At 37.5% G+C, this 17,963-nt stretch overlaps 1 protein-coding gene across 1 annotated transcript in view; it reads left to right on the forward strand.

Moving 5' to 3' along the window:
- Positions 1-17,963, forward strand: part of NEB (nebulin) — a 248,266-nt gene that overhangs the window by 133,405 nt on the left and 96,898 nt on the right. Inside the window, exons 52-64 of the mRNA XM_027078303.1 lie at positions 2-91; positions 2,077-2,280; positions 2,617-2,721; positions 4,244-4,351; positions 5,568-5,879; positions 6,202-6,405; positions 7,134-7,238; positions 10,296-10,403; positions 11,784-12,095; positions 12,920-13,123; positions 13,592-13,696; positions 14,655-14,762; positions 16,324-16,635. Of these exons, the coding sequence (XP_026934104.1) occupies positions 2-91; positions 2,077-2,280; positions 2,617-2,721; positions 4,244-4,351; positions 5,568-5,879; positions 6,202-6,405; positions 7,134-7,238; positions 10,296-10,403; positions 11,784-12,095; positions 12,920-13,123; positions 13,592-13,696; positions 14,655-14,762; positions 16,324-16,635 (2,277 nt within the window). The remainder of the gene's footprint in view (position 1; positions 92-2,076; positions 2,281-2,616; positions 2,722-4,243; positions 4,352-5,567; positions 5,880-6,201; positions 6,406-7,133; positions 7,239-10,295; positions 10,404-11,783; positions 12,096-12,919; positions 13,124-13,591; positions 13,697-14,654; positions 14,763-16,323; positions 16,636-17,963) is intronic.

The following is a 17,963-nucleotide window of genomic DNA, read 5'->3' on the forward strand; positions in this document are numbered from 1 at the left end:
GGACTACAAGAACTACCTGCACCAGTGGACCTGCCTGCCCGACCAGAACGACGTCATGCACGCTCGGCAGGCCTATGACCTCCAGAGCGATGTGAGTACCACGTCCGTAACAGGGCTGTGTGCGGAAATAACTTGAAGCATATGAACGTTATCCTTTGTAAACAATCCACTGGCCTACTCAAGCTAGGATTTCTTGGTCATCGAATGAGATTTGAATCAGAGTATAGTTTTATTGCTTTATTGTGGATACATTACTAGGCTTTATAAGGAAGTGAAGTTTACCAACTGGACCTGGCCTTATAAAAATAAGACTGGATTAAGCAGTGTTAGAGTTCAGGGTCCAACACAGGAAGACGTTTTATTTTATTCTTTTAAGGGGGAAAGAAATAACACATTTTTATTTTTAAAAATTACTCAGAAATTTATTTTTAGCTTCCTTGCAAAACAAATGAGGTTATCATTAGCAGAATACTGCTACAACACTAATCGTTACTCTTACGAAATAAAAGAAGTCACTGTGTCTGGAAGCTGTTGGGTCATTCCATTGACACTTTGGCCTCTCAGCACAGCTCTCTTTGTGGAGACGTCATGTGGTAATGACAGAACCGGTACCTATTAGAAACAGAGGCAGCATCTCAAATCTGGGTGTGACAAGCACATTTCCTGCAGCATATATTTTATAGACATTTAAAGGAATTATTAAGCATTAGAGGACTTTGGAGAATAACATGAATTAACCATAATTATACATTAAATGGCTGTTCCTAGAAATTGTACAGCCTACCTGTGGAAACTCCCACATTTGTTCTGTAGCTTTCCACAACATGCAGAACCCTGTGTTTTGCAAAGAAAGGCTTTGCCTGCATCTGAAAGGTAGTTAAAAACGGTTAATGTCACCCATAGAATGACAGCATTGACAGACTGCTTGCCTCTGTCTATTTGTCAAGTGCCTTTTTGAGATCACCTCCTTCTCACGGTGACACGGTCTTAATAATGTGGGAAGCATTCGAAAGTTAAGAAGCACTCCAGAGGTGTTAAATGTTATTGTTTTCATTCTTGCTGTTGTTATTTAAGGGGCAATAACTAGTCAGCATAAGGCGGTTCCAATAGGCTTTTAGTCTAGACAGTAAAATAGCTGTCTGTATGCTGTACTTAACTGCCGTTACAGGTAAAATCCTTCAAATGATCTGGGCAAAGGTCCAATGCCACCGTTGTGAAGTAGTTATGAATGCCTAATGAGTACACAAAAGTCTTTAGCAGAAAAAATGACTTAAAGTGTTAAATAAAGATATGGAAAGACAATTCTGGAAAGGAGTTTGTGCTTCGCAGCCTGAGGATTTGGTGGGGAAGAGACGGGTTCTGGACCAATAAAGATGGTCATTTATTGTCCTGAATCTTGGACAGTGTTGAAGTAGTCAAAGGTCTGCCTCAGGGCTTCAGAGGTTCTATGTCATTATTATATTTTAACTTCTCTTTTTTGTTGTGAAACCAAGAGCTTTACAGATATTTTGAAATATAAGAAAAAATACACAGAAAGCAGTAAGAATCCAACATAATCCAACCACTGAAAAAGCCCACTCCTGCTCATGTAATTTATATACAGATTGTTTTATGTGCTATTTTTTCGTTATTGTTACATTAATGACATTTCTACCAATCATTGATATTCTTTAAAATGTGGCTTTTAATGGCTGCAGAGTGTTTCATTTGACTGGACCTAATATTTATTTACTGACAGCCTGTAGGTCGACATATGTGTGGTTTCTCTCACTTTGGGTTGGCATTCTTTTCCTGTGTACACGAGCAGTGAACATCCACTGAACTGACTGACAGAAGATATTCATTTGGATTCCTCCTGTCCTAACAACCTGAAATATTCTATCATTTTTTGGTTACATTTTTGGCTCGTTTTTGAACATACTTCCTCTGTTAGTCTGCCTAACACAGGGAGCCAGTTTTCTATGAAACCAACAAGAGCAACAACCAGAATTGTAACTTTACTATCGATTCTATTTGCACGTTGACCCTAAATCTTTCAGTCTTACTGAAGAGTTCCTGCCTTTTTCCTCCTCACAGAACGTTTACAAGTCTGATCTCCAGTGGTTGAGGGGCATTGGCTGGGTCCCCATTGGGTCTGTGGATGTGGTCAAATGCAAGAGAGCTGCAGAGATACTGAGTGACAACATCTACCGCCAGAGTCCAGACAAGCTGAAGTTTACCAGTGTGGCTGATTCTCTGGAACAGGTGCTGGCCAAGAACAATGCCATCAACATGAACAAGGTGAGCCCCAGCTGCCTCAAGCTTCTTCAAGATGCCAAAAGAGGTTTTTAGACTTTAGTGACTAGTGGAGTTAAAATTATCCATGCAGGTGTGGGGTCACGTTTACCTCCTAAATGATGTACTTGAAATGCTCTAAGTACTTTCTATTATCCCTAGTTGTAACCCTGGTAACTATCATTAAGACAAACCTCCAGCTGAATACCTTAAATCCTAGTGTGGTTAATTTTCCTAATTAGATCAGTAACATTCCTGCTTTAATTGGCTTTTTGTAATTCCTATTTCAAATGGTTTTCTTTTTTTTTTCAAATGGTTTTCTATCAACATATTCTTTGATAGCACTTATACACAGAGGCCTGGGACAAAGACAAGACTCAAGTTCATATAATGCCTGATACCCCGGAGATCACGTTGGCGAGGCAGAACAAGCTCAACTACAGTGCGGTAGGGGCAAAATCCTGGGGGACCACGCTCGTTTTGTTGTTATTGTTGTTGTTATTGTTTGTCTTCTACACTTTTGTGGATATTCTCGGACCTCAGCTATCATGGTACGTGCAGCTCTGCGATATGAACACTCAGGCCATCCAACCTTTCATCTGTGGGTTGAATATCATACGCTATAGGATTCCAGGGGCAAACTGAAGTCACATTATCTTTTCCATTTATGGTCTTTACCAGTGTGGGTCAGTGGAACTGAGGAGTATTTTTGGCATTTCCAAGGCGTAGGATAACCAGATATAATACTAGCTCATTATTTATATGAAACCATTATTTGTTATTTATCTGAAATTCAAGTTCAGCTGGGCATGCTATCTTTTTATTTGCTAAATCTGGCAACCCTACCAAGGGGACCTGTAATAATATGCACCTCTTTCCCACCTGGATCCTGAATAAAATTGAGAAGTAAAACAAAGGAGTGGAACTAGAAGTCAAAATCTCACATCTCTTACTACTAAAGTTAGGTTCAAGTACACATTTGTATGAGAGCCAAACAAACCTGCTAAGTGAACCCCAGAATTAGGTTCCCCATCCAGGCACAGGCCACACTGGAGCAGGACAATCAGCTCTACCTCCCTCAGGGGAGAGTCCTGCTTCGCACAGAGAAGCAGAGGAGGGCACTGGGCATGTTCCTAGAGGGAGGAGGTCAGAGCTGAGCTGGGCATGCCCTGCTATCCCATCCCTACCAGTTAGATACATCAGGAAATCACTGCACCTCTCCAGGGTAAAGAGAGTAAAGGGGCAGAGATGAAATAATCGAGCTCCTTTTATAGAAAGAGAACCTCAGGCATGGGGAAAAAGTGCTCTCCATTAACAATACTGATTACTATTTTTTTTAAGTAAAATGCAGTTTTATAGGTGAATGCTTTACTGATATGATCCAGCCAAAAATTAGAATCATAAAGTTGTGATTATAGTCAAGTTAACTATGTTTTAAATTGTACTTTAATTTTTTTCTCATTTGTTTTTTTAAACATCATAAGATATTACATGATTTTCAAAAATGTTTAAGTGATAAAGAACTAGGTAAAAGTATATAAATATATATTTTATATACAAATGAATAATATTAAACACATTGTTCTGCAATTTTTTCATTTAGAAATACGTATAGATTGATGCTTTGCCTATCAATCTATATTACATTAACATTAACATAGATTATATTAACATTAATATTATGTTATGCATAATGTATCATAATCTACATATTATATATATTAATCTATAGTGATATAAATAATAGATTACTCTATCAATCTATGTTAATGCTCATTGATATATTTCATTTGTTTCTAATGCTACATAGTTTTTTTTGGTAAAATATAATTTATTTACTTCCCAATATTGCTAGAAAGTTAGATTGTTTCTGGAGCCTATCCTTTTTTAAATTTTGTGATATGTCACCTGTTAGACTCCAAATTGTTGCTATCAAAACTTTGCTTTAAGTCTGACTTTGCTTCTATAGGCTCTGTATAAACTCGCCAATGAAGAAGCAAAGAAGAAAGGCTATGACTTGCGAAGCGATGCCATCCCGATCGTGGCAGCCAAGGCCTCCAGGGACATCATCAGTGATGTGAGTACCAACACTCCACATATGTACATGGCTGGATGGGGGTGGGACAGAATCAGTATTACAACAGCAAGATACATCCTGGTGCCAGTTAAAGCACATTTACTGTGCTTTAAATGAAATGTTTTTCATTTCAAAAGAGCTTTAATAATTTAACTCCAAAAGATTTTAATATTCAGGTCCCATATGCAGAGGGGGTATCCTAAACTTCAGTTAAAAAATGGAATTTGAATCTACATTTGTTTATATCTGTAACTATAAGGCATTCATCTGCATATTTTGAGCACATAGAAATAAGAAAATGACAGAAGAGTTGGGGAAAAAGCTTGGGTACGTGTATTGGTTCAGCATAAGAAAAAGATCTGGTACAGCCAGGTTCAGGAAAATTCACCCTTCCCCAAACCTGCTCTGGATTCTTGCCAACCCTTCCTTTGAAAAATTGCCTTAAGTGCTTCCTTTGAGTTCTTTTTAAATGAAAAAAGAAAAAAAAAGTTTTATAACAACCAAAACCAACAAAATAGCCTGATTTCTCTTTCCACTGTCTCCGAAAGAAGTTCCTTTGGTAGAGAATTCAGACTTCAGTAAATATATGCTAGGATTTGTGTAATTTTGTTGCCTGAAGTGGAGAGAAGCTAATCCAGAGTCAGCTCTTACCATCGCCAACAACAAAACACTTTCTTGTAGTTATATAATCTGTTTTTTCTCCTCGCGGAATCCCAACAGACCTCACCCAAATTTGGTGTCCAGTAGAGCCGGTATACAGGATGGAAATGCAAGCCAGTCTATTTCAGGAGTCCTGTGAAAGTTAGCAGAGCCAGATGTGGGAGAGGCGGGATGGGCAGGGGAGTGAAAAGTTTCCTCTGAACTCAGGAGTTGTTCTAAAAATCATGTGTAAAACTTCTGGGTTAATGATTTCACTGGCCCCAAAAAGATTTAAAAAATGGCAGTTTACAACTCCAACTGATTCTGAAAAGTGCTGCTGCCTTTATTTCCAGAGACTTAGTGTCTGCAAAGCATAGAACTATGAAGTTTGGCCTGCTCCCCATTAGAGTATTGCTGTGAAGTCTCATCAGAGTTTAGGATGAGGAGATAAGTTGATATTCAGATGATTTATTTCTCTGCAAGAATTACCAATTTTAAAATAATGAAGTTTTATATTAATAAGACTTTTAGCCCTTTTCATTCATTTTTATTTTTAAAATGACTACTGTTATTTCAGTATAAATACAAAGATGGTTACCGCAAGCAGCTTGGCCACCACATTGGAGCCCGGGACATCAAAGATGACCCGAAGATGATGTGGTCCATGCATGTGGCCAAGATCCAGAGTGACCGGGAGTACAAGAAGGACTTTGAGAAGTGGAAGACCAAGTTCAGCAGCCCAGTGGACATGCTGGGGGTGGTGCAGGCCAAGAAGTGCCAGACCTTGGTCAGTGACGCGGACTACAAGAACTACCTGCACCAGTGGACCTGCCTGCCCGACCAGAACGACGTCATGCACGCTCGGCAGGCCTATGACCTCCAGAGCGACGTGAGTACTGAGACTCCTTAAACACCACTGTTGACCATGCTCATGACGATAATACATAGTAATATGCAGATAATGGCCTAGGATTAGGTAAAGCCCTCAGGAAAAAAATAACGTTTTTTCCTCTCCACCTTTAATTTACTGTGCCTTACTTTTGTTTTAGAGAGAACATAATACCATGAACTATATCCAGTTGGGCTTCATATTTTAAAAGACATAGACATGAAGTTTGCCTATCCACTTTTTCCAGTCCTTTTCATTCATTTTTGAAATCAGGAGTCCTAACAGCTTCAGTAATTCTTGCTTTTGTGTTTGGTCTCACCAGAACATTTATAAATCAGATCTCCAGTGGATGAGAGGCATTGGCTGGGTCCCCATTGGGTCTGTGGATGTGGTCAAATGCAAGAGAGCTGCAGAGATACTGAGTGACAACATCTACCGCCAGAGTCCAGACAAGCTGAAGTTTACCAGTGTGGCTGATTCTCTGGAACAGGTGCTGGCCAAGAACAACGCCATCAACATGAACAAGGTGAGCCCCCAATGTGGGGGAAAATAAAACAGGGCTGTATGTCCTTGAGAATATCTGTTACTAATTAAGTTAGTCCTTTTGTTTGTTTTATCTAGTTGCCATCCTGTGTATGGTGATTTGATTGAGTTCTGTATTGGGATTCCCCAAGTATATGTGGGAATTTCTGCTTTGACATCTCTTGTGAAATAGAGTTAGGAGTAGGACAGCTGTTTGGTGTTTAAATTGTTTTAAGTCTATAACAGTTATACATGTTTGGTATCAAGGTTCCTTTCTCGTTGGGTACTTATCTAAGTAAGTATAGAACAAACAAGTCAGGTGCAAATCTTCATAACCTTTATCAAAAAGAAATCTAGAGATGGCATATCCAGGTAAATTTGCAGTTAATAAACAGACAAACAGACGAAATCATGGGAAGAATTTGTTGATACAGCCTCAGTACATATGGACGTGTATACATGCTTGGAAAATACTTGCTTTTAATTTAATTGGAGTGGAGGTGATCTTGTAATGAAACACACACACATTTTCTTTTCATATCTTAGTCTACACTTATATTTAGTGACAATAATATCTTGTAACATCAAAGAGATTGAAGAATGTTGATATACAGCAGACAGCCCAGATAGTCAGAAGACTGGCTTTCAACTTTGTCATGATCTCTAAGTTGGAAACCTCTGTTTACAGCAAACATTGTTGTTCTAATTCATTAACCTTTTTATCCTTCACAGCGCTTATACACAGAAGCCTGGGACAAAGACAAGACCCAAATCCACATGATGCCTGATACACCTGAAATTATGTTGGCAAGACAAAATAAAATAAATTATAGTGGGGTAAGACCATTTGTTTTGACCTGGCCACGTTATTTTGCTGATGTAGTAGAAAGGTCAGAATTATGGATTTAATTCTCATGTTGACCAATTATTTATTTATTTTTGCCATAACCTACCCTGAATATATGTATCATTATATTCAAGAATAGTTACAGAAAAAATTAACACAACATTGTAAATCAACTATACTTCAATTAAAAAAATACATAGGGAAATGGATAAATACAAAAATATCTCCATGTCAGGAGCGGGGTGAAACTCTCAAAGTCAACTATTAATGATAGAATCATATTGTAATTTTAATTAAAAAATAATTATTGCTATTTATCAGATTAGTACTTACTTCAAAATTTGTTCTATGAGTTTTTCTTTAGTTACCTCATCTGTAAAATGAGATAAAAATGTCTATCGAAGAATTTTTGTGGTGGCTCAATGGGGTAGTGTATATAATATGCCCAGTGTAGAGCCTGGCATACAGTAGCTGCTTAATAAACTTTAATTTCTTCCCTTTACGCTCAAGTCACCGTGAAGATTAGATTTATTTAATATGCTCAAAATAACTTCAGTTTATTTACAAGAACAGAAATAAAAATTCTTAAATTCATCCATCTCAAAATTGCCTGAGGACAATTAAAAAAAAATTTTTTTTTTACATACTATCTCCAGCCCCACTAAACTTGCCATCACAAATCTTTGCAGAATAGAAGTACTGCCGCAGAAAAAGCTTCTTGCCCAATTGTTCTTGCCAAAGTCAAGACTTATCTGGTTCATTCAAGATGAATATTGATTTCTTACATGTTGTTTTGTGTCTTCATTAAACAAAAAAAAGGCAGACTTCCCTTTAGTTTGAGAACATTGGAAATTTTAAATACTCATTTTCAAGACTTGACCATATTATTATTTTACCCATTAATTACTTTTGCCTATCATAATGTAGCCCTAAAGAAGAGGCATGACAAGCGAAATGAAGAGGAGACAATTTCCTTTTGTCTAGCGTTATAAAACAGACCCAAGGACAAGCCTGATCACGAGGATTTGATTGACCTTGGCTTCAGTCATTTTTGAATGAACGATTTTTCTCTTGGCCACAGGGCTTCTCTGTTGGACTATCTTTTCCCAGACATTCTGCCTCACCCCAGGCAGATGAAGTTAGTTTCTATCCCAAAGGGATAATGCTTTTAAGCCTCTCCCTTTTGATAAAATTAGGTCAGATGAGGTAGGGTATTTTCTTTTCAGACTGCTGAGAGGAAATTGGGCTATTTTTTTAATTTCTAAAATTTTCATCTGGATTTATTTCTTTAAAATTGCATGATTATGTTAATTCCCTAAAGACTGTCTCCTGAAGATTAGATTTCAAAACGGCCCACCTGAATTTCTTCTCAACCCATTACGAATGGTACCTTCATTCCATACTTAGCTCAGTAAAGTTTAACAAAACAAAGTAACTATATCTTATTTTTTTTCTCTTAAACTCTCATCTACCTATTCTAGTTCTCTTGGATAAATAACGTACCAAACATTCTTTAAAACGTAGCCTTGATGATAATAAAAGTGTTTTCTTTGAAGCCGTGCATCTTTTTCTAATGTTGAAAGAATGAAAAAATTTTGTTTGGCCTGAAGCCGGAAGATGATTCAAGCACATTTTTCCCACTTATACATAAGGATAAACTTGAGAATTTATTCTTCAAAGGAAAAATATAAAGTATAAGAGTATTTGACTCTAGTTACAAAATGAATATTTCTAGAAAATTTTTTTAAATTAATTAATTTATTTGTGGCTGCATTGGGTCTTCATTGCTGTGCTCAGGCTTTCTCTAGTTGCAGTGAGCAGGGGCTATTCTTTGTTGCAGCGTGAGGGCTTCTTATTGCAGTGGCTTCTCTTGTTGCAGAGCACAGGCTCTAGGCATGAGGGCTTCCGTAGTTGTGGCACATGGACTCAGTAGTTGTGGCTCGCAGGCTCTAGAGCGTAGGCTCAGTAGTTGTGGCACACAGGGCTTATTTGCTCCGCAGCATGTGGGATCTTCCTGGACCAGGGCTCAAACCTGTGTCCCCTGCATCGGCAGGCGGATTCTTAACCACTGAACCGCCAGGGAAGTCCCTAGAAATTTTTAAGAAGAACAAATGCCCTTGGGACTTTATCTCAAATACATTAAATTTATTCTTATTTACTTTAGCTTTACCTTGTAAAATCTCAACATGAAAAAAATGTGAATTGTCACACGTTAATAATCTACATTAAAAACATTTAAGGACATCCTTCTCAGACTCTAAATTCATTTAAAAATTATTAATAACAAAGCACTAAATTCTTGTAATGGTTCACAAGCAAAAAAGACTGAATACTACTGGTATAGATGATTTGTTTAATGCCATGGTTTTCAAGCTGTGTTCCCATGGAATACCTGTGTTCCACCTTCTGTGTGCATCTGTCCTGCCACAGAAACTGAACAGTGGGTATGTCCCAATTCATAAAGAAATTATTATAATTTCATCAATTTTGTCCTTTTGTCTCATAAATATCTGGTATCTGCTATCCCTCTGTCTGCTAGCAATTTCTGGCAATCGACAAAATGAATAGAGAGCAAATCAATATTAACAAAGATGTTCAGAAACAATGGATTATCCTCCGTTTAGCACTGTTTGAATACAGGTACATGCTCATGATGGTAGTGTTGTTGTTATATAATCATATTCTCTGCTAGTAAAATTGGTCCTAATTCAAATTTGCAGTTAAATAAAGTCATTTCTTGGTTATTTCATGAAAAGAATAAGTGCTGAGCCATCCAAGCACATTTCAGAGTTAATGACTTAATGTGTAAAATCTAGAGGGATTTATCCAAGGAAAAGTTGTGTTAGACCTGCTGAAAGTAAAATTTCAAGTTAAATAAATAGCTTGTATATGTAGGAAGTAAAAGGAAGAAAGAGACTTTTTTTTTAAATTTATTTAAGGCTAAACATACTAGTGTTCTGCATCCAAAAGTAGTCTTCCTTTGACAGAAATACATTTTTAGCGTGAAAGTGAGCACTGTATCTAAAAGCTACTACTTCTTCCTTCAGAACCTCTATCGCCAGGCCATGGAAGAAGCCAAGAAAGAAGGCTATGACTTAAGAAGTGACGCCATTCCCATCGTAGCTGCCAAGGCCTCCCGGGATATTGCCAGTGATGTAAGAGTTGATCACATCCTTACGTTTGTTACCAACAGGCCAGCCACCTGCATAGGGAATCACACTCTTGGGACACAGCTGGAAGTCTCTGTAGTCATCATCCATCTTAACTGCCTTCATTGCACAGGCAGATAAATTGAGGCTTTGAGACAGTAGGTAACCTGCCCAAGATTACAAGTTTCATAGAGACACACTGGGATATGGTTCCTTTGTTGCTCATCTTTTGGTCTTTGCTTAGTAAGACTAAGTGCCTTGGTCAAAGTTAAATGGACATATGTTGAGCTACTCATGAAACCTCATGAGCTCTCCTCAGGCTACACTCGAGGCAAAGATGCCAATAAAGAAGCAGGCTTAACTGAGTTCCCCATGACTTGAGGAAGGACGTAGGATAGCAAAAAAGTTAAACGTCTCTGCTATGGGGCCCACAAAAATCAACATTCCTTTACCCTAAAAATTAATACATCAGGTTCCTGGACAACTTAAATATTAAGAGTAGCAAAATTGTCCATTTTGATAGGTTTTTCTTTTAAATCATAATAAAAATACATAACAAAATTCACTGTCTTTACCATTTTCAGTATATAGTCTAGTATAATTAAGTATATTTATGCTATTGTACAACAGACATCCAGAACTTTTTCATCTTGCAAAACTGAAACGCTATGCTCATTATCAACAAAAATTATCCATTTTAAAACTACTCCTTCCAGTTTATTTGTGCAGAGGACAAATTATTTCTCAGAATGCCTTAAAAAAAAGAAAATTAATGAGCCATGTAAACATTTCCCTCCAATATGTTCTCACTTGGGTCCACTCACATGACCAACTTCTGAGAAACTGCTTGTCACTGTAATTGAGCTCATTCAGTGTTCACTTTTTGTTTTCGTTTTTGGTTTTGGTTTTTTTTGCGGTACGCGGGCCTCTCACCGTCCCGGACTCTCCCGCCGCGGAGCACAGGCTCCGGACGCGCAGGCCCAGAGGCCATGGCCCACGGGCCCAGCCACTCCGCGGCATGTGGGATCCTCCCGGACCAGGGCACGAACCCGTGTCCCCTGCATCAGCAGGCGGACTCTCAACCACTGCGCCACCAGGGAAGCCCAGTGTTCACTTTTTAATCACTTTTTTTGTGATTAAAACACCTAATTTTCTAGCATAATATAAAGGAATCAATGTGGAGTTATTCTCTATAGAGGTGTGGAAATGAGCACCGTATCTTCTTTTTTGGGTGAAAGCATGCCCCAGTGTGTAGCATCACAGCATCATGTTTGATGAAATTCCCCTGATGTCTTGAGGATTTCATAGAAAAGCATCACCACAGAGAGAGCAACTGGGACCAGCCCTTGCCACTTCCTCCTCATTTACTGGGTTCTTTTCTTTCAGTACAAATACAAAGAAACTTATCGTAAGCAGTTGGGTCACCATATTGGTGCCCGGATGATACATGATGACCCCAAGATGATGTGGTCCCTCCACATTGCCAAAATGCAGAGTGACCGTGAGTACAAGAAAGATTTTGAAAAATATAAGACCAGGTTCAGCAGCCCAGTGGACACGCTTGGTATCGTTTTGGCCAAGAAATGTCAGACCTTGGTCAGTGATGTGGACTATAAACATCCTCTGCATGAGTGGACCTGCCTGCCCGACCAGAATGATGTCATCCATGCTCGGAAAGCTTATGACCTCCAGAGTGATGTGAGTACCCCCAATGCTGCTTCTGCATACTAGTGTTAACAATAATAATAATAACAACAGCAACAATAATACTAGTGCAATAATAATAATACAGTTAGCATGCCCTATTGAGAGTAAAATAAAATAATTAGGATATATCTCATATTATTATCTCTAGAACACCACATTACACACTTCATATTTTGTGATTTTGAAGATGAAAATAAAGGCAAGAGTTTTTTTAAAATCTCCCATCATAAGAAAAAAAAAAGTGTAGGTATGGTGATCATTTCGCCATATACACACATACTGAATCATGATATTGTACACCTGAAACTAGTATATGTCAATTATATCTCAATTAAAAATGCAAATCAAGAGCGTGATTTGTAAAACTTAACATTACTATGTGTTGAAACTCACAACTATAGTTGAATTTCACCTCCTTTCCCTTTAAAAAAAAAAAAAAGGCAAAAGTTTTTGTGACTGCAACACTTACACAGCATTGGTCTAAGTATGCAGTCTTTTGGGGAGCTATTAGAACACATTTTCCAAAGCTAAAGAAACTCTGCTCTTGTGTAAAAAGTCTTGTAATACCCTCAAGGGCAGGACTGTGTTTTTACTTTTCAAAAAAGATCTTTCATCATTCCTAGTACAATCCTCTGTGCCAAAAAATGCTTAGGAAAAAAATGTACTCAGGATTCAATAATGCTTCTGAATGAGTGATTGTGATGGCAGCTTTACCTGTTCATCAGTGCTTTTGTGTTTCTCTAGTATGATCCATTTTGTGACTGTGAATCTGAACAATTAATTAATAAAAGTGTTTCTTGTTGGTTGATTTGAAGAATTTGTATAAGTCAGACCTTGAATGGATGAAAGGCATTGGCTGGGTTCCAATTGGCTCCGTGGAAATAGTTAAAGCCAAGAGGGCCGGAGAGATACTGAGTGATAACATCTACCGCCAGCGTCCAGATACACTGAAATTTACCAGCATAACTGACTCCCTGGAGCAGGTGCTGGCCAAGAACAACGCTATAAACATGAGTAAGGTGAGTCTTCACTCCTCACCATTGGGTATGGGAATTTACCATAGAATGAAGTAAAAATTCTGACATGTTACTACATTTTAAAGATTCCTATAGGATTTACAATACCTTTTAAAATGATTTTCCCATTATAACACCATAGTTACTTAGTAATACTTCAGAATAGTAAACTGATGTTAAAAATACCATATGCTGTAATTATTTCACAATTATAGATATTAAATTCTGCAACTCAATTATACTTTTCAGAACTGTTAAAAAATTTTAATAAGAAACAGTAAAAACTCTGAGTCAATGAAAAAGTGAGCTAAATACTCTTGGAAATAGTAATTTATCTACATGAAATGTAGGAATTTATGCAACTTTAGTAATTTTATTTCTACTTTGTACAGAAGAGAGGTGACTGGCACATAATCAAAAGAAAAACTGTCTGTGAACTCCAAAATAATTTTTCTCATTTTTTTTTCATAGCACTTATATACTGAAGCCTGGGACAATGACAAGAAAACAATCCATGTCATGCCTGATACACCAGAAATCATGCTAGCCAAACTCAACCGAATAAACTACAGTAATGTGAGTAAACTACTGATCATATCATGAAGAGAAAGGCAAAAATGAACTATTGTAATAATATCCTTAGTGAAACCTTTTGACTAATCTATTGTACATTCTCCAGAACAACACTGTCAATAAAAGAAATAGTTCTCCCTTGATTCAAGAGATAGTTTTCCCTTGATTCAATTTTGGTCTCTGTGGTAGGTCCACAAAGTAGACTAGCCTTTTATGAAGATGATACCAGAGAATGAAATGATTTTGGGGAAGTATCCCAATAGGGAATATACTCTTAAAGCCTTCCCCTACAGGTCAGTGTGCTTATCAAGTCATTATTTTAATTCAACAACTATTTAGCAGGCAGTCACTAGGTTAAAACAGTGAGTTACCATACTGTGTATTCTTTTGCCACTTCATTGTGTTCTGGTTACCATTTAATGTTATTTGCAAGCATTTTCCTAGCCATCTCCTTCAGGACCAACATTTTCATCAGAGTGAAGATTCTGAAACCCTAGTCTACACAGATCAATCAAGGTCTGTGATGATAATCCATGGTAAAATGGGAGAAAATAAGGACAACGCATTGAGTTGTTCACAAATCCAAATATATTCAATTTAAAAATACTGTATTTATTCCTTCTCCTTCTTTGGCATAAAAATGGCCTTCCTTTTATATTAAGATCATGACAATAAATAGCCGGGTTTTTGTTTTTGTTTTTTACAGTTTTGCTTGCTTGGCAAAACAAAATTTTAGCAACCTGATGCTGATTTCCCCAAAAAACTTTTTAGATTTACTAATCAATAAAACATCAAAGTTTAAACCATGTGCCTTAAAATCCTTGAGCACCTATGAAAGTTTTCTACAAACTCATACTAATACTTAATTCTGTGTAGTTTAAATGAGGACAGAGAAAGCTTAGTAATAAATAGTTTCATTTTTTATGAAAGGAGTAACGATTGATCAATTCCTTTTTTGCAGAAACTTTATAAACTTGCTTTGGAAGAGTCAAAGAAGGAAGGCTATGACTTGCGCGTGGATGCCATTCCAATCCAAGCAGCCAAGGCATCAAGAAATATTGCTAGTGATGTAAGTTGATGTTTTTGGAAGAGGCATTTCTTACTCAAAGATGTTAACAAATGGCAGCTTTTACAGCTTTTCTTGCCAGAAATTTAGCCTGCAAGTCTCAATTTCCTTTAACGACTCCCCCATGTACAAAGTGGCAAGTGAAAACAAAGAAAACAAAAGATACTATATCCAGTATACCTGCTAATCTGTCAAAGATGGAGTTATGTTCTTTAAAAATAAGTGTCTTATGAACACTAAAAATGGGCTCATATTTTATTTTTTTAAATTTTTTTTTTTTGCGGTACGTGGGCCTCTCACTGTTGTGGCCTCTCCCGTTGCGGAGCACAGGCTCCGGATGCAGGCTCAGCGGCCATGGCTCACAGGCCCAGCCACTCCGCGGCATGTGGGATCTTCCTGGACCGGGGCACAAACCCGTGTCCCCGGCATCGGCAGGCGGACTCTCAACCACTGCGCCACCAGGGAAGCCCTGGGCTCATATTTTTGAGCCTCAGAAGTTGAGCAGCTGATAACCGAGACGTTTGTAAAAAACATTGTTGTTAAAGACATTGGTAGCACATGTAAATCAGACAACATAAATGTGAACTCTTTCCTACTACTTCTATCCGTTTACTCTGGCATTAAGGGAAGATGTTAATTATGCATACATTTTAGAGTTTTGTTTAATCCTTTGTTGACCTTTAGTGAAGTTCTCCTACCAAGATGCCCATAACTGGACACAAGAACAAGTTGAGAAGTAAGCAAAGCTTTTACTCAGCACCCACTTTCCTCTCCTCTCTAGTCCTTCCTGTGTCATGAGAAACATCTCCTGAGGGTGTCTAGTACCCTCATTCTGTACCAGGGCTCCTTAAGACCCAAATCCAGACTTTCCTTCTTCTGGAAGTGTCCCAGACCTTAGACATATGCTTCATTCCTTCCATTATAAAAACTTTTTCTGGCTGTTAACCTAGAGAAGCCCACACTGTGACCATCTCATGGTAAAATGGACCATAAAGTATTATTCTTGAATTTTAAAAGTAGATAGAGTGTTAACCCAAGGTATTACTCTCTCATGGTTGAAAGTTGAATGACGTTGACAGGCAAATAAGGGAGGTATTTCCTGGTGAAACTTTCTAAATGTAGCCTGTATCCTTGACCACGGAATTCACTATAAATTCTGATTACAAGGGAAATATTCATCATATCAAAACATTTTTAGAAAGAACAGTCATGTCTTTAAATTAAGTAGATGCTCTTTTAAATTGTACAAGATGTTTTATCTTTACTTGTTAAGCAAATGTAAACTAGGCAGTAGAGTTTAGTGGAAGGGGAAAATATTAGGAGTCAGAAGCTCTCCATTCTAGTCTCAGCCCTGCTACCTGCTTATGATGTGACCTTGAACAAATCACTTAACCCCTGGAGGCTTCAGGTTTCTATTTTATAAAATGGAGTTGATAATATTAAACTTTCTCCCTAACACTAGTGGTGGGGAAAATCAAAAGAAATAATGTGTCTATGAAACTATGAAATGTGATATAAATAAGATGTCCTTATCATGAGACTTATATCTCTATTCTTTTTTCAGTACAAGTACAAGGAAGGCTACCGCAAACAGCTTGGCCACCACATTGGGGTCCAAAATGTTAAGGATGACACAAAGATGATGTGGTTCATCCACATGGCCAAGATCCAGAGTGACCGGCAGTACAAGAAGGACTTTGAGAAGTGGAAGACCAAGTTCAGTAGCCCAGTGGACATGCTGGGAGTGGTGCTGGCCAAGAAGTCCCAAATCCTTGTAAGCGACGTAGACTACAAGAAACCCCTTCATGAATGGACCTGTCTGCCTGATCAGAATGACATCATTCAGGCTCGGAAGGCCTATGACCTTCAGAGTGATGTAAGTGGGTTTAATATTCTTTAGCAAGGTCTCAAGAAGGGGTTCTAACTTTTGTGCTGTGGAATCTTTTGCCAGTCTGGTGAAACCTATGGATAACTTCTCAGGACAGCGTCATGAGATGCATAAAATTACATACACACACACACTGGTTTCAAAAGAAACCGATTACATCGAAATATGGTTATCAAAATATTATACTAAGCAAGGGGAGGGATAAATTAGGAGTTTGGAACTAACAGATACACACTACTGTACATAAAATAGATAAACAGCAAGGACCTACTGTATAGCACAGGGAACTATATTCATATCTTGTAATAACCTATAATGGAAAAGAATCTGAAAAAGAATATATATATATATAACTGAATTGTATATAACTGAATCACTGCTGTATACCTGAAACTAACACAATATTGTAAATCAACTATACTTCAATAAAAAATAATAAAAAATTAAAAATAAATTAAAAATAAAATTAGATTATCAGGAGAAAAAAATTAAACTAAATACGTGACACTTTTTTATTGAAGTGTAGTTGATGTACAATATTATGTCACAGGTGCACAATATAGTGATTCACAATTTTTAAAGGTTATACTCCACGTATAGTTATTATAAAATATTGGCTTTATTCCCTGCATTGTACAATATACCCTTGTAGCTAATTTTATACATAATCGTTTGTACCTCTTAATCCCCTCCTCCTATCTTTCCCCTCCCCCCTTCCCTCTCCCCACTGGTAACCACTAGTTCTCTGTATCTGGGAGTCTCCTTCTTTTTTGTTATATTCACTAGTTTATTGTTTTTTTAGATTCCACATGTAAGTAATATCATACAGTATTTGTCTTTCCCTGTCTGTCTTATTTCAGTTAGCATAATACCTCCAAGTCCATCCCTATTGTTGCAAATGGCAAAATTTCATTCTTTTTTATGGCTGAGTAGTATTCTGTTAGGTATATATATAAACGTCTTCTTTATCCATTCATCTCTCGATGGACACTTAGGTTGCTTCTATATATCTTGGCAATTATAATAATACTGATATGAATATTGGGGTACATGTATCTTTTCAAATTTGTGTTTTTGGTTTTTTCAGATGTATACCCAGAAGTGGAATTACTGAGTCATATAGTACTCCTATTTTTAGGTTTTTTGTTTGTTTAATTTTACTTTTTTTTATACAACAGGTTCTTATTAGTCATCCATTTTATACACATCAGTGGGTACATGTCAATCCCAATCGCCCAATTCATCACCCCCCCACCCCCCACCACTTTCTCCCATTGGTGTCCATACGTTTGTTCTCTATATCTGTGTCTCTATTT

Source organism: Aethalodelphis obliquidens, unplaced genomic scaffold (assembly GCF_003676395.1).
Source record: "Aethalodelphis obliquidens isolate GAN/ISIS:26980383/991018 unplaced genomic scaffold, ASM367639v1 scaffold2, whole genome shotgun sequence".
In the NCBI taxonomy this organism is placed as follows: domain Eukaryota; kingdom Metazoa; phylum Chordata; class Mammalia; order Artiodactyla; family Delphinidae; genus Aethalodelphis; species Aethalodelphis obliquidens.